Source organism: Pelobates fuscus, chromosome 3 (genome assembly GCF_036172605.1).
Source record: "Pelobates fuscus isolate aPelFus1 chromosome 3, aPelFus1.pri, whole genome shotgun sequence".
Classification (NCBI taxonomy): Eukaryota; Metazoa; Chordata; class Amphibia; order Anura; family Pelobatidae; genus Pelobates; species Pelobates fuscus.
The window spans coordinates 92891599-92915203 of NC_086319.1; the positions used below are offsets into that span (position 1 = coordinate 92891599).

General features: G+C 40.7%; 1 protein-coding gene across 2 annotated transcripts in view; it reads left to right on the forward strand.

Annotated features, from left to right (window-relative positions):
• The window catches only part of STK10 (serine/threonine kinase 10), a 114830-nt gene extending 101062 nt beyond the window's left edge, over positions 1 to 13768 (forward strand). For both annotated transcript variants that reach the window (XM_063447360.1, XM_063447359.1), the window contains exons 12-19: positions 1081 to 1260; positions 2357 to 2449; positions 4198 to 4327; positions 6003 to 6127; positions 6509 to 6697; positions 8519 to 8644; positions 9077 to 9190; positions 12186 to 13768. In XM_063447360.1, coding sequence (XP_063303430.1) covers positions 1081 to 1260; positions 2357 to 2449; positions 4198 to 4327; positions 6003 to 6127; positions 6509 to 6697; positions 8519 to 8644; positions 9077 to 9190; positions 12186 to 12323 — 1095 coding nt within the window. In that variant the 3' untranslated portion in view covers positions 12324 to 13768. The remainder of the gene's footprint in view (positions 1 to 1080; positions 1261 to 2356; positions 2450 to 4197; positions 4328 to 6002; positions 6128 to 6508; positions 6698 to 8518; positions 8645 to 9076; positions 9191 to 12185) is intronic.
• Positions 13769 to 23605: the final 9837 nt, after the last annotated feature.

Here is a 23605-nt window from a genome sequence, read left to right on the forward strand (position 1 = left end):
ATCAAGCCCCTGCCATGTCATTGCTCAATTCTTTGCCATTTAGGAGTTAAATCACTTTGTTCATGCAACCCTAGTCACACCTCCCTGCATGTGACATACACAGCCTTCCTAAACACTTCCTGTAAAGTCTGTTTAATTTAGAATTTATCTCTTGCATTGTTGATAGCCTGCTAGACCTTGCAAGAGCCTCCTGTTTGTGATTCAAGTTCAATTTTCAGAACAGGAGATAAATGGTTCTAATGCAAGTTAAGACCTGATTGAAAATGAATAGGGGAAATGCGGATAGGGCTGCATAAACAGAAACAAAAGTAACTTCTAAATGGTAGAGAATTAAGCAGTAAAGGCTTCAGAGGCATGATCTATACACCAACATGGAGTCATTAAGCTCTCGTTGTTTTGGTGATTATAATATCCATTTAAATGTGAACATGTTCACTGCTAATGCCTTGCAAATATGGAAAATGTTTTTTTTTTTTTAGATAGCAGTATAGTGAGAGAATTGTAATCCTATAGCTGGAGTAGGGCTCAGCTGTCCACACCACATATATGTTAAATGGAAAACTGAGTATTTAGATCTGCAGGATGTTTAACAAACATGTTTATGTTGTATGTTTTCCTCTTTTATGCATAAACCTGTTTTCAAAATAAGACTGAAAGTAGATTTTGGGGGCTGATATAGGTCAGTTGGCGGGAGAAGTACCCTGTCATAGCCCTCCCAGCAGAATGGGAGCTTAAAACCGCACATGTGCACAGTGTCCCTTCCTCAGGAAAACACGAGGACAGACACTCTCTTTATAATCCTTGCAGATGCATAGTTGGCAAGACAGGTCTCGATTGTTTGACTCCTAGAGGCCTAACTTGAGGTGTTGAAAGGTAAATTTTGCTATACTTACTAAGATAAAAATTACTTATTTAAATCTGTACAAATCAAAGCATACATGAGTACGCTCTTACTCTATAGACTGCGTAACAAAAGAAGGAGATAGAAGTTTCAATATTTATTTTCATTAGCAAACTGCTGTGAACATCTATATTTGGTTTGCACAAGTGTCCCAGTGGATAATATTGTTGACTTTGCAGGCTAAGAAAAAGTTCTATGACACAGAACTTGAAATTCTGGAGAAGCAGCAGAAACAGCAAATTGAGCGGATGGAGCAAGAACACGCAGTGCGTAGACGAGATGAGGCCAAACGTATCAGAACTGACCAGGAGCGAGAATATACCAAGTTCTTAGAGATGCTTAAGCAAAAAAAGAAGGAGGTAACTGTAACTGAATTAAAAAGTAGAGTAACTGGCTCGCGGATATAAACTCTATAAAAATAAAAGAAATGCAATAACGGTTTTCAACAAATTTTAATGAGGTGAACTTAATACACAGGATCACTTTAAAAAAAAAAAAAAAAAAAAAAGTGTTACTGTATGGTTTCCTGATATGTTTTTCATTGTATGGTAACACTCTGTATGGTAAAATCTGTATAGCTTATTAGTTTGCTGTATAGAGGAGGGAAATAAAATATGAAATCCTGGATAAACCTTGCACCAGCACCCAGAGAAATATGGTGGCAATCATGGACAGGTACAAATAGAGGAAATTGATCAGACAAACATACATTTAATTTTTCTTTTGAGTACAGTGACTCTGTGAACCTTCATTTGTTGGGTAACATAACTTTGCTGTGGCTGTGGGCCCTCCATAACTAATAATATTAATAATAACCAAATAAAATTTGGTATCCATGCCTTGGGCATTTGGAACTATAGATCACTCACCTTTGTCAAGCTCAAGGTACTAGGTTGCGGTTTGTATCACTTTCTTTTCCTATTAAAATTTTTGCAAATGCTTCCAAAAATGTGCAAGATCTATTTAAGCTGCAAAAACAGTTTCTGTATGGGAGGCAGTGCGCCCGTTGGCCCCACTGTTTGTAGCGGTTCATCTTGCTGCTAATCAGGATTGTAAACTGAATCCATGCCACCCATACGTAGACTAAAAGAAAACATACCGGTAAGCATCTTTTTCACTGGGAGTTTTGTGGCATTTGGCTGCAGCCTACAGACCTCCTCCTGAGATAAGTGGACAAGAAGCATGTCATAAGCCAGCCTCTCAGCTTTTTGGTCCTATTGCTCGTCATGAACATTGTTTGTGTGACACATTTAACATTTTACCTCCTGTCTACATTTTGTCCCATCCAATATATATAAAAAAATATCTGTGAGAAGTTAATTGTGATCCTAAGTGGTGTATGTGTGTGTTTTTTTTTTTTTTTGGTTTTTTTTTAAATACCCTATTACCTCTTTGTTAAGGCATTATTTTTGGCCAATGAGCAGCTTTTTAATTCCCTAATTTGTACTGTTTAAGGTAAAGATGGCTGTGGAGAAACTCCCGCGTCAGCAACGTAGGGAAAGCATGAAGGTGAAGATGGAAGAATTTGGTAATCATAAGCAAGTTGAGGTGAGATTTATTTGGAGTACTCTGCCCTTCCTAACTTTTTAGACTCTGTCAGAGTAGCACGGTAATGAACAGTCAAGTTTTTTTTTTTTTTTTTACAAAATTCTACTGGTAAAATGTTTAATGACTTAGTGTATTAAGTTTTTTTTTTTTTTTTTTTTTCTCAAATACTGAATTTTATCCAGTGTGCACATTATGGTCGACTGAACTTTGTCGTCCTGTAAAAACTGTGTAAAGTGTCATCATACTGGGAGACATTGGTGCAGTAGACCCCATGGGCAAGTTTGATTGAGAATGTTTTAGGCTGCTGGTGTTTAGACTGCACAAAGGAGCTCATCTAAACGGTCAGGAAACATGATGGTGAAAGCTTATTGTACAAATAGGAAGAATATGCAACGGCTCATGCCAAGACAATAGAATCGTGTCCGGAAAAGATTCGTTGATATCAACATTACAATTTTGGTGAAATATATAGAATATTCATTGGTCATACGAGGGGGACAATGTAATTAAAGTTCACTGTTTTGGGGGGGTTTTTAAGGAATCTTATTTCTTTTTTTGGTCAAGCTTATGTTTGTCACATCTTAGGAATTTCAGATGAATAGTGTTTTTTTGTATTTTTGAGAAAGAGGGAGGTTGTGTATGCTAGTATGTTCCATTTCACAGTACCCAAAAAGTTAAACTTTTATCAGCGCTCATTGAGGTAATTATACCCACTTTTTAGTTTATATTAAGTTTAGCTGGTCTTTGAAGCATTCATCTTTTGTCCGACCTTTTAATTGAACTGTGATATTTCCAGAAAAGAAAAAAGAAGAAATAAAAGTATAAAGTAATTTAATTTCAGTCCTGTTCCTGTAGTGTCGTGTTTACAAACCTAATCACTAAATGGATCCATTTAGAAAGCGAGTGAACAAGGTGTACAGCCTACCTGTGTGAAAACACTGTTCTTTAAGAACACACAGTGCTATCAGTACCTGGCCCTGGAAATCTGCCTGAATCAGATTCTTTGGTGGCTTTGTGCTGGCAATATCGGAGGAATGTGATGTTGTTGATCTTTTGAATACCAACAAGCTTTGACCCACTGGGATTCAAAGCGCTTTCCCGTTAACTAATCTGTATGTAAATACTATTTTTATTTTTATTTTGACTTCAAAGCAAAGTTCCAAAGCAAGCTAGGGTGCTTAGTTCTGCATTCCTTGAAATCTTAAGTCTTTTAGTTCCACTAAAAACACTAACCCCTTAAGGACACCGCTTCAGAAGCTTGTCTTAAATCCTTAAAGTTCAATGAAGTGGTTTGGATGCCAGGTCCCCCTAGTTTTAAACCTCTAGCTGAAAACATAGCAGTTTCAGAGAAACTGCTATGTTTACATTGCAGGGTTAATCCAGCCTCTTATGGCGGTCTCCCTGACAGCCACTTGAGGCCGCTTCCATGATTCTCAGTGTGAAAATCACATTGAACTCACGCAGCGCACGTTCAGATCCCCATAGGGCGATCCGGGGTTAACGTTAGTAAATTATGAAAAAATTCCATCCAGCGTCGCGAAGGGGTTAAATAATACACGTTTATTTACTAAAACAAAATTTGCTACTCTGCTTTCTTTTTTTTTTTTTTTTTGCCTTGGCTGTTATCCTTTATATTCGAGTACAGATGATTTTCCCCAAACTTTGTTAAAATAAATTATGATCTTGTATCTCTCTTCTGTGTCACCAGTACAATTCTGATTTCTTGTCTTTCCTCTGGATGAGTGCAGGAACAAAAGTTTTTAAGTAAGCAAAAAGAGGATTTGGCCCAGGCAATGAGGACGATAACGATGGAAAACAAGAAAGAGATCTATAGTAAAGAACGAGAGTTCCTAACTAAGAAACAGCAACTTCTCAGAGGTAAATGCTTTGACCTTGGTTAAGATTATTCTAAGCACCATACCTGTTTCTTCTTGTTGCTTTACAAAGCCGTTTTGGTGTATAGATGTAGTTCTCTGCCATTTAGAGGATAAAGGGTCCCTCCACTGCCCAAATACAAAATAAATAAAACATCACTATTTAGTAGATATACCCCTAATGAAAACATGCATGCAATTATCTAAAGACAGATTGCAAAAGTTGCAGATTGTCACGGTCACACTACTGCAATCGTGCACACAACTTGGTTCAGACAATGAAAGGGTTAAAAATCATTATTTGTCTGCCCCAGACTGAAAATAATGATATAAAATCCCACTTAAAGGACCACTATAGGCACCCAGACCCCTTCAGCTTAATGAAGTGGTCTGGGTGCCTGGTCCATCTAGGATTAACCCTTTTTTTTTTTTTTTTTTTTTTATAAACATAGCAGTTTCAAAGAAACTGCTATGTTTACACTGAGGGTTAATCCAGCCTCTAGTGGCTGTCTCATTGACAGCCGCTAGAGGTGCTTGCTTGCTTCTCACTGTGAAAATCACAGTGAGAAGACGCCAGCGTCCATAAAAAAAGCATTGTAAATGCTTTCCTATGAACTGGCTGAATGCGCGTGCGCGCGCCTCCTGCCGCGCATGCGCATTCAGCCGATGACGTCGCTAGGAACGAGGAGAGGAGGAGGAAAGCTCCCTGCCCGGCGCTGGAGAAAGGTAAGATTTTAACCCCTTCCTGTCTCCAGAGCCCGGCGGGAGGGGGACCCTGAGGGTGGGGGGACCCTCAGGACACTATAGTGCCAGGAAAAAGAGTGTTTTCCTGGCACTATAGTGGTCCTTTAACACCACCCACGCTTAACTCTGGCAGACACATACTCACTAACAGGCAGACGACACACACATTTACACATTCTTGCACACACTCACAAATAATTTTATTTGTTGCTTTCTACCCTTGGGAGCTGGTGTGGGGCCTCTCCCTGGGGTCTCCCCTCCTGCTCCTCACTGCTCCCTCATGTGCGCAGTTTAGTGATGCCGGGACGGAATGATGTCCTATTCCAGCACCCGGCATCACTACAGAGGGCGCTCACACGCGAACAGTGACTAGCAGGAAGAGCAGACTGATCTCCTTCGCCAGCAACCTCTCCTCCGCGGCCGGGAAAATTTTAGCAGAGTAGGCACCTGCAATGTGGGGAGAGCAGGTGCCTACTCTGCCTTAACATGTGAAACTCGCAGCTCACCGGGACACAAAGATATTCATTGTGGGCCAAGAGTTTGACATCCTTTATTTAGGCAATGTGATTCTTTATCAGACAGAGGCAGAACTTTTTTACAGGAATGTTTATTATGAACAGAAAATAGTCACAGTACAAAAAAAGACCAAATTATATACAGCAACAGTTAAATTAAGAGAGAAATGTTATAGGAACTCCCAATTAGCTTCTTAGCAGTTAAATGAACTATACTTTGTCAAGGAAAGATGGTGACTTAATTAAATTTAAACACAATATCTCTCTCTATATCTATACATCTGTATCCGATGTGAATAATCTCTGAATGTGTGTACACAGTTTATTTCTGGTTTGAAGTAAAACCTTATGTACAGTTGAGGTCAACACAGATAGTTAAATTTTGACCGTTTTCGTGCTTGCAAATTGCTTATCACACAGACAGAGAAGCATTCATCTGGGACTTGGAAGAGCGCCACCTTCAGGAGAGACACCAGCTGATGAAGCAGCAACTGAAAGACCAGTACTTCTTGCAACGCCATGAGCTTCTACGAAAGCATGATAAGGTATCACACCTAGCGGCCGTGGGGCCCCTCTCTTGTTCTTCAATTTTTTTATTTTATTTTTAGGAGAGTAAACATTTAAAAAGGGGTAGCAACTATACTTTGGCTTAAATGTATTCTGCAGATTATCTATTTAAATATTGCAACTTGGCTTTCTGTCCAGGTAGGAATGTAATCCAAGTTATTAGTGTGACTCAAACGTTGGCCTGGAATCCTTTTTAATGTGTTTATCATCTAGGCATGGAAAGAATGAAATATTACATTAATTTCCATTTCAGTCGCTTATATTTGTGTGTGCTTCTCAAAGGATTAATAATACCAGAACAACATATTATCATTTTTTTTAAATTTTGTTAATACTGTAGTTTAATTTCTTCCACCTAGGAACAAGAACAGATGCAGCACTACAACCAGCGCATGTTGGAGCAGCTCCGACTTCGGCAGCAGCAAGAAAGAGCCCGTCTACCAAAGATCCAAAGAAGTGAAGGGAAGACCCGAATGGCTATGTACAAGAAGAGTCTTCATATTAGTTCAATTGGGAACTCTGCAGAACAGAGAGAGAAGATAAAGCAGGTAAGTCAAGGATGGAGTTACTATCTTTATCAGTGATCTCAAAGGTGGTAATGCATATGGTCCACTGACCCCTGTGGTTTATTCAGACTTTACAAGTGTCCCTTTTTTGGAGTCACAGACCCCCCAAATTTACTACCAAAATCACTTTCTAAAATATTGACATCAAAGCAGTTCTGTCATGGGGCAAGCTAGTTTTGTATATTTGTTTTTTTTGCATTTAAACTGGTTTTACTTAATTAGTTGAGATGAGGTCCTGGATCCCGTTCCAAGCTGCTGCCATGTTATGGGATCCTGGGAGTGCTTTTGTGTTCTCTTTTTAAAGTTCTGCAAATGCTCACTGTTAATTTATTTGCTATGCTCTTGAAAGTACCGAGTATTGTGGGAAAGTGGGACTTGACAAATATTAACAACCTGCATTTCGCCTTAAGCTTCACCTTTTGTCAAGTGTAGGAAAAATGCATAAGACAAAGTAGTCCAAACTTTGTCTTGCGTATTTTAGGGGTGGGGGTGGGGGGGGGGAGACTAGACAGGAGAATAGAAAGAAGAGAATAACAGATTTGAAGAGAAGAAGAAACCACTAGAGGAAGGTAACTTTTGAATGACAGAGCTGCGTTAAAAAAGTTTGTGATAATCAATAAACAGGATTTAATGTCCCCAATCCTCTGCAAAACAAGTAAAGGTCAAAAAAATCACAGTAAAGTTGGAATTCATTAGACAATGTGGATTTTCCTCATCCAACCTAGTTTGTAATGTGGTGGTGGTATGGCTGACGTCTCTCCTAGTTTCTCAAGTTCTTTCAGTGAGGAGAGGAATCGTAATTGTTCATGCAAATGGCTCAAATAGCCTGGAGTGTTTCCTTTGGAGGCAAATATTGTATTTTAATTAGTGGTATAGTTTTACATTAACTCTGTGACATACACTGTCTAATTTACTGTTGTAGAATGTATCTGGATTCTCTTTCCAACTGAGAGATAAATATTAGGTCTACTTTTCCTATTATTCTGAGAGTGAGTTAACTCTGTTCTGTGGCCAGTGAAATAAATTAAGAAATCAGGATCTTGCATCTGGTCTGTATCACAGTGGCTAAAGCATGCCTTTTTATTGTCCATGTGTATATTTTTTTATTGAACAAACATACAAAAATCTTATTTTCTTTCAATAAGTGTCAGTTTGTCACAGATCTAGTGAGCAGGGCTTTTTAAAGTGATTTGTAGTGGTTATGGTGCTTGGTCCTTTAAACAGATGCCATCCCTGCTTGTCAAAACAGTGTTCTGAGATATTGTATATACTTTAAACCCAGTGTTGCTTCAAATTAATTCCTTTACTTAGCACTCATCTTTACTTAATTCACCCGTAATCTGATCTTTGTCCCCCTTGCCATTGAAATCACGTGTATGTATATATATATATATATATGTGTATATATATGTATATATATATATATATATATATATATATATATATATATATATATCTTCATAGATAAATGTGCACTCCTTAGCTTTATTTAATTCATTTACTACATGAAATGAAAGACTTAAAAAATCTAGAAATGTCATACCAGACAGTCTTGGCAAATCTTCAACAAAGGTCTCAAAGCCACATTCTTTATGATGATGCTGGTTCATTTTCTTTTTATTTATAGTGCTTTGACGGTATCCTGTGTTTGGTATATCTGCATCTGTATGTTTTATTCTTTGACATAAAAGAACATTATTTCCTGTGGTCTTCAAGCGGCAACTGTAAATTTGTAATCCTAAACATGTGCTTGGATTCCTGTTACATGTACCATACCTAACCTTTGGATTCCTTACATCACAGTTCTCTCAGCAAGAGGAAAGGAAGCAAAAAGCAGAGAGGCTACAGCAGCAACAGAAGCACGAGCATCAAATAATTGAAATGCAAGCGGAATGCGACAGCAACGTCCGAGAACTCCAACAACTTCAGGTGACTAACTTAAGTTCAGCCAAATTCTGGGAATAGCGGTGGGCTTGGAGATCTCGGACAGTGCCTGGCAAAGATATTCAACTTAGAGTGTACATTTCATGTCTTAATCAACTGTGTGTTACATTTATCATACATATATTTCTACCTAGCAGATCAGTATTATTACCATTATTTTAATTGAAGACATCTACAGATGTACTTTTCAAAGAATTAGATTTTGTCCTAAGCTTAAAAATGTAAATTTTCCTATTTTATTGTATTATCCATTTAATGGTGCACTTTAACTATACAAACATGTCTGACTGGCATATGTAGTCCTTTAATAAAAGCAGTAGAATCTCTTGTCCAGGTAGAAATATCTTGTGAATTAATGTTTTTTATGTTTCATTGTCTGTGTTGGTTTTTGTTTGAAACAAATACATTTGGTTCTAGAATGAGAAATGCCACTTGCTGGTAGAACACGAGACCCAGAAACTGAAGGCTCTGGATGATGGGCACTCTCAAGTGATGAAAGAATGGAGAGAGAAACTGAGGCCACGCAAGAAGGTAATGAGCACAACATTGTACTTTACAAGCACCATGTGTAAAATTTTCATTACCTTTGGGAAAACAAACGTATGAAAAAAATGGGATTGGCATAGAACATGTAAAAGGGTCAGCCTAGTCGCCATAACACTACAAGCACTAGAAACATTACAGCTCTCTGTCAGGAGTGCCTTGGCACCCACCCATTTCCAAACCGTCAAACCGTTTTTGAACAGCTTGGCTTCTTACTTGTAATGCCACTGCAGCTTGGGGTAGTGGTTATGCTGCATAATCTCCAAGCACGTTCCCCAGTTTTTTTATTTTAAAAAACTAGGCTCTCCTCGGCACCTAGAGACTTCCCCCTATTCATGGTAATTGTTACTGCGATAATCACACTTTCACATTAAAGGGATGCTATAGTTCCATCTGCCTCCCCTCTCCCCAGGCCAATAAACTTTTTTTATTATTTACTTCCAATGACCTCATCAGACGGGAGGACCTAATACAGATGTACGAATCAATGCTTTCCTATGGAGATTTCTCTGACGCTGGATCTACTCATGCAGAGCGTGAGGGCGTCCAGCGTCAGGCGACCAAGTGTCAACCAACGAGCAGGAATCTCCTCTAGTGGCTCTCTGGTAGACTGCCAGGAGAAGGCTGTCTTAGCCCTGCAATGTAAACATTGCCGTTTCTCTAAATGTTTTCCATTGCACGACTAAGGACAATAGGGACCCTGTGCCCAGACAACTTCAATAAGATGATGTGGTCTGGGTGTCTATAGTTTCCCTTTAACCATCTCCAATTCGTCAAACTGGGTTTGATAGGCTAATCTGCCCTAGCTCTCTCAGCCTGTCACCACTATCCAGCGCTGGACAAAATTATCAGTGAAAATTCCGAATTGTTAATTCCATATTATAAATGTAGCTGCAGAGGAGTGGATATCTAAATGGAGCTTTTGATAATTCGAGTCACCATATTTAATTTTGAGCCCTGTTTAAAGAATATTAAATTGCTACCATGTTTGATTATTTTTCATCCCAATACATTTATGTGTGTAGAAGTAATTGCTGCTAAAAGTCCCTCCAAATTCCTCCGCATCTGGGAATAACCAGTTAGTGGTAAACTCTAAGAAGTGATAATACAAAAGGCTGTTTGAAAAGTAAATGCGAATCTGAAAGAGCATGCAGGAGGAGGTTACACAAACATTGTTTTATTTTATTCTTGTTAACTTTTTATTGAGTGATGGTACGTAGATAAAGTGACTACTCATAATGGAAAAATACCAATGAGGTATTAGGCAGACCTCGTGGTCTATGGAGTGTCCAAAACCAATGAAAAAATTCCCAGATAATCAACAGCTTATGGCAAGTACGTGGCACGTTACACTAATGGCAGTCCTCAAGTGTCTCGTCTAAAGTGTAAGGAGTATTTTGGGAATAGCAAGAGTGAATTCTGGGTGTAGGTTACACCAGGGCCAACGGAGTAATTCCCAAAATCTGTTAAAATTTTGAGAACTCTATTACTTGCACCAAAGTTATGCCTTGGTGCCACAGTACAACTGTTCTGGCCTAGGGGTTGGTCCAGGCATAGGCAACCTTCGGCACTGCAGATGTTTTGGACTACACCTACCATGATGCTTTGCCAGGATTATGGGTGTAAGAGCATTATGGGGGATGTAGTCCACAACATCTGGAGTGCCAAAGGTTGCCTATCCCTGTTAGACAGAGAGCAGAATGTCCTCCATGAAAATTTGTAGTGATTGTCCCCAGTTCAATAAATGTTGCATTGTCTGTATTTCTCATGATCCGGACACATACCATTACCAGTGCCTTGGGTTATTCAGAGAGTCCAAAACTGCCATCCAGGCATAGCAACTTTCAGTTAAAAGGTATGAAGCTCAAAACATTTCAATCGTGTGTGGGGCTTAATTTGGTAATGCACCATCATTGTCATCCTGATTTTACTAGCAATGAGTCGATTACAAATGGTTCCCAATTTCATGTGCCATAAAATGATTTAATCCATGTTTCTCATGAGCTGGGGCCCAGGAATTAAAATATCTAAATTTGCAATATCCTATAGGGAGCAGCAGAGGGAGCTCTAGCACATATGATTAGTGGTGTTCAGCTAAATGTATAGTTTATGAAGTTATCACCTGCAGATGGTGCCAATAGCAGAACAGTCAATTTCTTAAGTCTTGAATGTGATATGTAGTAAGGACCAGCTGTGAATAACAATAAATTTACAGATAAAGCTAAATAATTCATAAGAAATGTCAGTCACTGTCCTTGTTTCACTTACAGAACAGTGGTGCAAAGTTCTAAAGGTAGGGCAGTCAGAATATATATTAAACAGTTTTACACAACGATCATCCACATAATCACCCTCCCCGGAAATTACTTACACAGCCTTCTAAACACTTCCTGTAAAGTGAGATCTAATGTTTACACTTCCTTTATTTAAATTCTGTTCAATTTAGAATGTCTTATCTCCTGCTCTGTTAATAGCTTGCTATGCATTGCAGGAGCCTCCTATATGTGATTCCAGTTCAATTTACAGAGCAAGAGATAAAAATGTTTTTAGTAAGTTTTATACATGATTGAAAATGAAACCATTTTGTTTTAATGCAGGTTGTCAATCACAGCCACAGGAAGTGTGGCTAAGGCTGCATAAACAGAAACAAAATGATTTAATTCCTAAATGGCTGAGAATTGAGCAGTGGTACTTCAGAGGCATTATCTTTACACTAAAACTGCTTCAGTAAGCTAAAGTTGTTTTGGTGACTATAGTGTCCCTTTAATTGTGTTCAATGGCCGTAAAGGGAAAGATTTAGAACAATGATTGACAGAAAGCAAAGATAGATGCACCCAGGTCTGGGATAGATTGATTTCTATGTTTTTTTTCTCGGGCCTCAAAAAACATTTTGCTGATCATAAAATAAGGCAACCAATGGATCTGGGCATGTAATCTCAAAAGATAGTAATGTATGCTATTTTTTTTTTCTTTCTCTTAACAGGCTTTGGAAGAGGACCTGGAACTGAAAAAGCAGGAGCAGGAGATTTTTTTCCGGATGAGTGAGGAAGCTGGAGTACAAACACTGACGCCTCAGAAGCCTGCCAAGTTCTATCCATACAGCTCTGCTGAGGCGTCCTAACCTCTTCATGTCCAGAAGTAGAACCATTTAGACTTTGAGTCCCATACCAAAAATGTAAACAGTAGCCTCCTGTTTCCTTTTGTGTTGAGTGTGATCACAGAGCAAAGGATTACAAAATGTGAAAATAAGTAAGAAGTCAGCCTATTTGAAGATCATTTAAACTGAAGGGGGAAAATGGTTTCCTGAACATAAATGTATAAAATGTCTTCTTGGGGAAACATTGGCCAGGAGTGTCACCTTTGCCTTTCAAGATGATGTTGGTCTAAACTTCCAAGAATTATGGTATATGTAGATCAACAAAGATTAAATAGTCAACTTTTAACACATGTGCTGTAGTCTATGCCAGAGCGATGATATTGGGTAAATATCTGTGTGTATGTATATCTTCTAATCCCAGGTGTGAATGAATGGCTTCTACCGCTCAACCACCAGGTTCGAAAGAAATGTGAAAGAGCCCTTTAGCTGAGGTTCCTTTTAACATTTAGATGAAGAATAAAAAAAATATAATTTTTTTTGTTACTGCATATATGTTGACTGACAGTAGTTTGTCAGTGAAATAATTGTGTAAGGTCACACAATGTACATTTTTTCATGAGGGACCAAGCAAAAAAATGTTTTCAATATATTATGATCTAATAACTGGGTGCTTTCGAATAACTTAAGGGGAGATGTTAATTTTATTTGGGTGATTCGTAAGAGCACTTTTTACCTCACAGAAATTTAGTGAGTGGACTGCTGGCCAGTCTTTAATATGATGGCCATATTTACAGAGTCTGGGCTTTAGACAGATTGCAAACTATGCATCGGCAGTGCCTTATAGCGCCAAAGTACCTTAGTAAACATGACTATTTTGACCTATTATAGATAACAAAAGTATTGTATAACAATCAAAGATATAATTTAGCATTTTATAAACTCCTGTGCCATCACTTTTTCCTCTATATTTATGTACTTATTCTAATCTACATTCCCATATTTTGTGGGGTTGTTTTTTTTTTTTCTCTTGTTAATGTTACAGATGGGCACAGCAACAAGTACCAAATACACATTCTAAAGGGGTTCTGTGTTTTGGGCAGGGGTTGTGGTGTTCCCAGTTGCACAATCCCTCCTTTTGATTACAGTATTTATAGAAAATAGAAACAAATATAGCTTCACGTTGAGCTACTAACAATGTAAGCAATACAGAAGGTTTAATCTACTTTATCATTGTAGTTTCACTTAAGTGCAATATCCTAATCTTTGTTCTTTCACCCAAATTGTTTCTAAGAGAGTTGTAAAATAGAAATATATATATTCAGGAATGAAACCTCTATGGCAAGAGTTTTCAATTGACAGATTCTCAATTTATTCCAGGTGTGTATACAGAGTCTATATGATCAGAGCTATGGGGTAAACACTGTGTAATGTAAATAAGATGCTAATAAAGTAATGTATTGGAAATTGAATTGTGTGTAAGTACTTTTGTTGTAGTGCTTGTGAGTAATCTGTGATGGTTTTCATATAAATAGAAACATTCTCTCCAGTTCTTTTTCTAAACACCCCAAATATTGCTTTGTATAGGAAGTGGGTTCTAATATGACCTATCAAAATCCCTGCTTAATGGAATATTTCAGTTCACTGTGCTTTACATGTTGATTGCATGTCCTCTCTGGGTTATTTTGTACACATGCTGATTTAAAGGGACACTATAGTCACCAAAACAACTTTAGCTTAATGAAGCCATTTTAGTGTATAGATCATGAACCTGTAGTCTCGCTGCTCAATACTCTGCCATTTAGGAGTTAAATGAGTATTTTTCTGCAGCCCCAGCCACACGTCACTGCATGTCACCTACACAGCCTTCCTGTAGAGTCATTTAATGTTTATACTTTATTGCACATTATTTTTAGGCTAGAATTTCTTACCTCCTGCTCTGTTAATAGCTTGCTAGACCAGGATACTCATGTATGTAATTAAAGGGACACTATAGTCACCAGAACTACTACAGCTTATTGAATTTGTTCTGGTGTGTACCTTCAGGCTTTTTTCTGTAAACACAGTCTTTTCAGAGAAAATACAGTGTTTACATTACAGCCTAGTGATAACTTCACTGGCCACTCCTCAGATAGCTGTTCGAGATGCTTCCTGAGTCATGGCTGCCTAAAATGCATCCAAACATTCAGTGTCTCCTCCCTCTGCATGCAGACACTGAACTTTCCTCATAGAGATGCATTGATTCAATTCATCTCTATGAGGATATGTTGATTGGCATGGGCTGTGTTTGAATCATGCTGGATCTGCCCCTGATCTGCCTCTGTCAGTCTCAGCCAATCCTATGGGGAAGCATTGTGATTGGATCAGGCTACCACTTCTGATGATGTCAGCAGACTGCTTGTTTTTCTGAGGGAAACAGCTTGCAGAGTTACAGCTTCTGGCTTGAATACAGTAAGATTTTGCTATATTTATGGAGGCATGAGAAGCCGGGAGGGGGGTTAGATGGTGGTGTTAACACTATAGGGTCAGGAATACATGTTTATGTTCCTGACCCTATTGTGATCCTTTGAAATTCAATTTGCAGAGCAGAAGTTAAAAACTTTTAAAGTAAGTGATTGGAAATTAAACCATTTTTTCCATACATGCTGTATCAGTCACAGCGAGGTGTGGCTAGAGCTTCATAAACAGAAACAAAGACTGCAGGGGCATGATCTATACACCAATACTGCTTCATTAAGCTAAAGTTGTTTTGGTGACTATAGTGTCCCTTTAAAGAGTAATCAACACTTGTTTTTTTTGTTTTGTTTTTTTTTTATAAATCCAGTAATTCTCTCTGGGCTGTCAAGCAGGCATGTGGAAGGACTGGCTGTCTCACTCACTTTGAATTGGAAGTGAGTGCATTGTTTTGAGTACTTCTCTATGGGAATCATTGCTGGTGGATCACAGTGATTGTCGCACAGACCTTGTATCTCAATGCTTCTCTCTAAGAAGCATCTTATTGAACTCACGACATCAGTAATAATGACTTCAAGTAAGGCTGATTGGAGCTGCAGCAAAAACACTCTCTCCCTGTTGAAATAAATGTTAATAAGATTAAGTTTAATCTCTGTTGCTATAAACTGGAAAATCACAGTTGCTGCATTTCCATTATTAAATAGTTGAAATTTGGTGTTCATAAAACCACACTCATTTTGCAATATGCCAGACCCCCTTGCTTGTATATGCTTTGCCTTTGACATACACATGCTCACATTTACTGGGAATCCTGCTGATGGTTTTTCTTAGATTTGTTATATGAGCACATCCACCAGTTCTTCACTCTCTCACTTCCTCCACTTTGGTACCCTTATGGTACCCTCTTTCCCTAAAGGGATACAATAGGCATCACACCGCTTTAGCTTAAGGAAGCCGTTTTTGTGTGTAGATCATGCTTCTTCAGTCTCACTGCTCAAATCTCTGCAATTTAGGAGTTAAAACAGTTGTCTATGCAGTCCTAGCCACAACTCTCCTGGCTGTGAATAACACAGACTGCGTGAAAAAATAAAGGAAGTTTTAAACATTAGATCTCTCCTTACAGAAAATATTTGGGCTGTGCAAGTCACATGCGAGGAGGTGTGTAAACAAAGTGATTTTACTCCTAAATGACGTAGAATTAAGCGTTGAGAATGCAGGGGCATGACCTATGCTCCAAAATAACTAAATTAAGCAAATGTTGTTTTGGTGCATATAGTAGTGATTGACAAATTTGTATTGAATCTAGAAGCCAGCTTAAAAAGTTAGGAGCCATATATATATTTTTTTTTAACTTAGAAAGCTTTATATTAAACAACAAAAATACAATTCATAAAGGGACACGATAGTCACCAGGACTACTACAGCTTAATGTAGTGGTTTTGGTGTCTATTGCCTGTCCCTGCAGGCTCTTCAATATACACACTGTCTATTCAGAGAAAAGGCAGTGTTTACATTGCTTCCTAGTGTCACCTTTAGTGACAGTCACTCAGATGGTCACTAGAGGTGCTTTGTGTCAGTGCTGCACAGTGTGCAGCACCTACATTCAGTGTCTCCACGATCTGAATGGGAGCGCTGAAGTTCTCCGTACAGATGCATTGATTTGCAGCCAATCCTATGGGAAAACATCAGATTGGCTGAGATCATCAAGCTTGATAATCTCAACCATACAGGCAGGGGCAGTCCAGGGTAGACCAGCACAGCATGGGGGGGCGGGGGGGATGGTGAATAAAAACACCATTCCCTTGTGAACGGAAGGGATCTGGTCACCTAAACACACACATATCATGACCTAAACAGACACATAAACACACACATTATTGCTTGTTTTAATATAGGGTCCAGTGCTGGCTGGCAGCGAGCTCGGGGGGGGGGGGGGGGGGGATCATGGAGGTGGGTGGCTGTCTGCATGTATAGTTGCCGGGTGGCCAGGGAGCTGTGATGTCCCTGCTCTGCCCGACTCTACAATTCCACAGCCAGCTTCCCGCTTGCCTCTAAGATAACGGGCTCCTGTGATATGTTGAGCCCTGATATATAGTAGATGCTCATTTTAGGATTTATTCTGGAGTTTGCCTTTCAGAGGAGAATTCAACTATATGCATTGATAGTTTAATTCTAAAGGTCGTTTTATTAAATACATAAACATTAAATTATCCTATAAAAACATATATTTTAGAAAGTTGGAATTGTATCTCTTTATAGTGGAATGGAAAAAATATCTAATTTTACTGATCTTCTTTCACTCCAAAACATACTTGAATAATAAGGGGAATCTCAACAGATTTCACCTAAAACATAAAATAATACCTTGATGGCAGGTGATGTACCGTGTATATCAAGATTGCTTTAACACCCTTAGGACATTCCATTAAGTTCTTGAAATGGTGGGCTTTAACCCCTTAAGGACACATGACATTTGTGACTGTGGTGGAATCTCGGTAAAAATAAATTTAGAAGGCCGAGATTACCACGTGGCATGTGTACGTGCATATACTGGTGTATCGGTCGGTTGGTTGCACGTGGCAAAGATACAATTCAGTAGTGTACGGAGCATGTGTGAGAATACCGGATGTAGTATTCCCCTCCTCCATTGTGCTGGGCAAGCCATGCGGTCAAACAGGAAGTTATTTCTTGTTCGATTGATTGGGTAAGAGTATGTGTGGGTGGAGCTTATTATGGGAGGAGTTACATGCCTATTTAAGGAGCCTACACTATTGTCCGGGGCTCAGATCTTGTTGTATTGTGGTGAAATTAGTCCCTCTGAGTCCCGTTCGGTGAATTGAATAAAGAATCTCTTCCTTCCTGAAGAAACCTGTGTCCATCTCTCTGTGCTTGGCTTCCGTCAGTTTCTCCGGTATCATTTGGTGCATTGGCCGGGAAGCTCATCGTTCAACGGTAGCTGAGAAGCAGAGGCGTGAGACGGTCTATCTTTGCCACGTTCTCTACGGCTGCACCCCTGAACTTCTGCGTGGACCTCCCTTCGTCTCGGCGCCACTGGTCTGTTGTCCAGGAGATCATCGGCCTCTACGTAGTAAGTGCTGGGGTGTCCCCGTCGATGAGTGTGAACTCAGGTTCAGGAACGGGGAGGTAAGACGAACGCTGTTTTAGATGGTGGACCCACTAGGGGTATTGGATACCGATTGTGCGGTAGGCCCATAAGGGGTTATTTGGAATCTGCCCCCTCCAGTGGAGGGAAGGAGCGAAGGCGCACCGCTCAATTAAACGCCCTGTAGTCAGCCCGTTTAATTTTGGTTTGGAGTCAGGCAGGGTTCTGGTGTAAATAGCCCCAGCCGGACACCGGTGTCCGGTGTTCTACGGTGTATATTTTGTTCGCTAGGTCGGAGGGACCGGGAGACTAAGCGGCGCCTGTGTAAATTCGGTTCGCTAGATCTCAACCTATCTTGGCTAAGTGGGAAGGCGTGTAAATTTGGAACCCACTAGACTTTTGATAGAGTAGATAGACTAAAAGGGTTCTGTTGTAAATTCCGCCCTCTAGTTCGCTATATGTGGTGCTTGGGCAGTGTGGCTAACCAAAACGGATGTAGATAGTTTTAGGTAGTCCATCAAGGTACTGGCCAATAGATTAGTTGGGATTGTATATGTGATAAAGATTGTTTAGTAGCGTGTATATCTTGCTAGATAGCGTGAGCTCTGCCGTCTAGCGAGAGTGTGAATAGTGTGTAATTGTATTAAAGCGCACGGTACCATAACCATGTATAATTACTGACACTGTAAATAAGTACTAATAATTGTCGTCTATGTTGTATGTTTAACACCATAACCACTACTAATTGAACTGTGACTTTAAATTGTACTCTAACCAATGCTAACCGTACTATAACTACTGTTTGTAAAGACGATGTTACTGGGGTATGTTATAGACGGGTAATTCAGATATAGGGAATTATAGCGTGGGTGACTGTATAGTTTCGCCAAAGGGCACAGTATTAGTTACTTAGTGACTGGTGTAACAGCTGTGTGTACGGGAATTCCCTGAGTGTTTTGTTGTGTGCGTTTCGCTTAGTAACTGTACCACGTGGTGCTGTTGCCGAGGGAACGGGTGTGACCGTTGGAAGAGTGTTTGTGTAGTTTCTGTTGGAGATGACGCTCCATTGTTAAGTATGGGCGCGTCAGATTCGACGATTTTGGATCCCTTAGGATGTATGATAAAAAACTTTAAAAAGGGATATACTGCATGTGATTTTGGGGTAAAGATGTCTCCAGCACGCCTGACTACTTTGTGTAGTAGGGAATGGCCTACTTTGGTTGCCGCATGGCCACCACGTGGCAGTTTGGATCCTAATCTGGTACAGCGTGTACACGTGGCTGTATCAGGTAGGCCTGAACTTTACGGCCAGTTTCCATATATCGATTGTTGGAGGCAGGCCGTTAATGACTCGCCAAAATGGATCAGAGTATGCCACGAGGAGCAATGTCGCCTCATGGTGGCCAGGACTCGCTTGTCCACTAAGGCCATAATCACGCCCATTTTGAACACGCCCCCTGAGTCTGAGATCCCCATGCCGCCCCCTTACTCCTCCTCCACCGGAAGAGGAACAGGAGGTGCTGTTGGAAACGCTCCTCCCCTTGCCCCATTGTCCCCACCTACTCCCTCCACTAGCTCAGAGCCCAGTCCCCTTGCTTCAAACCCTCCCCTTCCGGTACCTACCTCCGTTAACTCCACATACCCAGATTTGGCGCCATATCTAGTTTCCGGTCAGGCTCTTCTTAGCCCGGCCCGGAATATTCTACTCACCAACCTTCCCCTTAGTAAAGCTTCCCCATCCCCTTGTCTTACTACCCCTCGACCGGAACCCCTAACTGACGCATCTCAACGAAGCCCCATACTAACCCGACAACTGACCGGTACCCTCCAACCCTGACATTATCAAATGCCTCTTCGATTGACTCCTGGCCCGACACACATTAACGATGACGGCCAGATACAATATGCTGATCCAGTCTACGTCTATGTCCCTTTTACAACCACCGATCTCTTTAATTGGAAGACCCATAACTCCTCTTACACCGAAAAGCCTCAAGCCATGACCAATTTGTTTACCTCAATAGTCCAGACACACAATCCCACTTGGGCTGATTGCCAGCAATTATTAATGACATTGTTTAATAATGAGGAAAGGACTAGGATAAATCAAGAGCCAATTAAAGCGCTGGAAGAAGAGGCCCGTACACAAAATCAGGCCAACCCAGCAGCATGGGCCGCAGCCCATTATCCAAACACCGATCCAAATTGGAATGTCAATGGCGCAGACATGGTCCATTTAAAAGCTTACAGGGACGCTATTATTGCTGGCATGAAAGCTGGAGGAAAGAAGGCGATTAACATGTCTAAGACGGCTGAGGTATTACAGAAATGTGATAAATCGCCCAGTGTCTTTTATGACCGATTATTGGAGGCATACCGTTTGTATACCCCCTTTAATCCGGAGGCTCCTGAGAATTCCTGGATGGTTAACTCTGCTTTTGTCAGCCAAGCCTATGGAGATATAAAGCGCAAGCTACAAAATTTAGAAGGGTTTGTAGGGATGTCCATAACCCAACTAATGGAGGTAGCAAACAAGGTATATATGAATAGGGAAACCGAGACAAAGAAGGAGGAAGAGCGCAAGATGCGTAGAAAGGCAGATATGCTAGCGGTAGCGATCGCAGGCATAGATAGAAGGGAAAAGGAAGTGTATAGGGGAACGGATAAAGGCGAGAGTAAATGGAATAGGGAACCCCTGAGTAGGAATCAATGCGCGTACTGTAGGGAAGAAGGGCATTGGAGAAGTGAGTGTCCACAAAGGGAACATTATGAGAGAGACAGACCTAGGGCAGGATATAGCAGTAATTATAGAGGTAGAGCGAGAGGGAATAGTAACAATAGAGGAAGTGTTAGTGGAGACAGGTACTATCCAGCAGCGCAGAGACCCCGCGATAGAGAAGATAGGGACTTTGTAGGGTTGGCTGACACAGTCATGGAGGACTATTGATACCGACCGGGCTCCATCCCGCTTGGCCGAGCGGAGCCTATGGTCGATGTAGCAATAGGGGGAAAAAGGAGTGCGTTCATGATCGATACTGGTGCTGAACATTCGGTGGTGACTGACCTAGTTGCTCCTCCATCTGGAAGAACTATCACCGTAATAGGAGCAACTGGAGGGAGTGCTGCTAAACCGGTTCTTAAAAGTCGACTCTGTTCATTGGGAGGCCACGTAGTGAAACATCAATTCCTTTATATGCCTGAATGTCCAGTCCAACTGCTAGGACGTGATTTGTTGTCTAAATTACAAGCACAGATAACGTTTCTACCTAATGGAACAACATCTTTAAAGTTCAACGGACCTTCAGGTATAATGACAATATCTGTACCAAAGGAAGAAGAGTGGTGACTTTATACAGTGTTGACTAGCCAAAACCCTAAGAGTGATGAATCCTTGTTCAATATACCAGGAGTGTGGGCAGAGAACAACCCACCGGGACTTGCTCGCAATATTCCACCAATTCGAATCGAACTGAAACTTGGGGTTTATCCAGTGAGCTTAAGACAATACCACATCCCACAAAAGGCCAAGAAGAACATACAATCATATTTGGATAAGTTCATACGGTATGGTATCCTAAAATTCTGTACTTCCCCCTGGAACACCCCATTGTTGCCTGTTCAAAAGCCCGGTACAGATGAGTATCGCCCTGTGCAGGACTTGAGAGCAGTCAATGATGCGGTCGTAAGTATACACCCAGTTGTGCCCAATCCATATAGCCTGCTTGCTTTAATTCCGGGCGGGGCTACCTATTTTACTGTCTTAGATCTCAAAGATGCCTTATTTTGCCTTCGAATTGCTGCGGAAAGCCAGTGTATCTTCGCATTCCAATGGGGAAATGCAGTAACGGGCTCGAAACGCCAGATGATTTGGACAAGACTGCCCCAAGGGTTTAAAAATTCACCTACCCTATTTGGTTCAGCTTTAAGTCAAGACTTACTGGATTTCAAGTCCATCCCAGGAGAGTGTGTACTATTGCAATACGTAGATGATTTGTTGATAGCGGCAGTTACTAGAGAAATTTGTCAGCAAGCAACACATGATTTACTACACATTCTCTGGAAGGCAGGATACAAGGTGTCTAGAAAGAAGGCTCAGTTGTGTTTGCCAACTGTCAAGTATCTGGGATTCCATATCTCTGAAGGTCAAAGAATAATGGGGCCAGAGAGAAAAGAAGCTGTATGCCAAATACCAATACCCAAGAATAGAAGACAAGTGCGGGAATTCTTGGGGGCAGCAGGCTTCTGTAGGATATGGATTCCCAGTTATGCGATATTGGCGAAACCTCTGTATGCAGCTATAAAGGGTACAGAACACGATCCCTTCCTGTGGACCCCTGAACAGCAAAAGGCATTTGAAGATGTGAAGAAGGCTTTGATGAGTGCCCCAGCATTAGGTCTACCTGATCATACACGCCCGTTCTACTTATATGTACACGAGCAAAGAAGAATGGCTGTGGGAGTATTGACACAGTACTTGGGATCATGGCAACAACCTGTTGCATATATATCCAAACAGCTGGATGCAGTGGCCAGTGGTCTTCCACCTTGCCGCTGCCCTGCTGGTAGCCGAAGCTGATAAACTCACTCTGGGTCAAGAACTCTATGTGCGAGTCCCGCACGCAGTACAAACGTTGCTAGACTATAAAGGCAATCATTGGTTTAGTAACAGCCGCATGACTAAGTATCAAGCTATGTTGTGTGAAAACCCAAGAGTGCATTTAGAGACTGTTAACACCTTAAATCCAGCTACCCTTTTGCCACAACCTACTGAGAGTCAACATGATTGCCTGGAGGTGATGGATGAAGTATTTTCAAGTAGACCAGATCTTCGTGACTTTCCCATCCAGAACCCTGATGTCCAGTACTATACGGACGGCAGTAGTTATGTGAAAGAAGGGATTCGCTATGCAGGATATGCAGTAACAACCATAGACAAGGTGATAGAAGCTCGGCCATTGTCAAAAGGAACATCGGCACAGAAGGCAGAACTAATTGCACTCACACGAGCGTTACAATTGGCTGAAGGTTTAAGAGTGAACATCTACACGGACTCCAAGTATGCGTTTTTAACCACTCATGCCCACGGAGCTTTGTATAAAGAAAGAGGATTATTGAATTCAGAGGGTAAAGAAATCAAGTACGCAGCTGAGATATTACAACTACTGGAAGCCGTGTGGGAACCGAAAGAAGTTGGTATCATACATTGTCGGGCGCATCTGAAAGGAGATGGTGATGTAACCAAAGGAAATCGGATGGCAGATAATGCAGCTAAGCGTGCCGCTGAAGCAGGAAGACAGGAGTATGTGGAACATATAGCTGCTCTTATACCGACTCCACTGTCTCAATGGACTCCAGTTTATACAGCTCAAGAAGAAGAGTGGTTAAAGACTGAAACTGGGAAATACCTGGAGAACAAATGGTATCAGTTAGAAGATGGAAGAATAGTTATTCCAGCATCACTAGCTGTAGAAATTGTCCAGAACTATCACAATGGGACACATTCTGGAAGAGATAGTATGGAAGAATCTCTCAGGAAACATTTCTATATACCAAGATTGTCCAACTTGACTCAAGCCATTGTACGAAGATGTGTGATATGTGCCAAGAATAATGCAAGGCAAGGACCAGTGAAACCACCGGGAGTCCAGTATATGGGGGGACTCCCTATGTCCGATCTTCAAATAGACTATACTGTAATGCCTAAATCCGGTGGACATCGCTACCTACTAGTAGTTGTGTGTACCTATTCAGG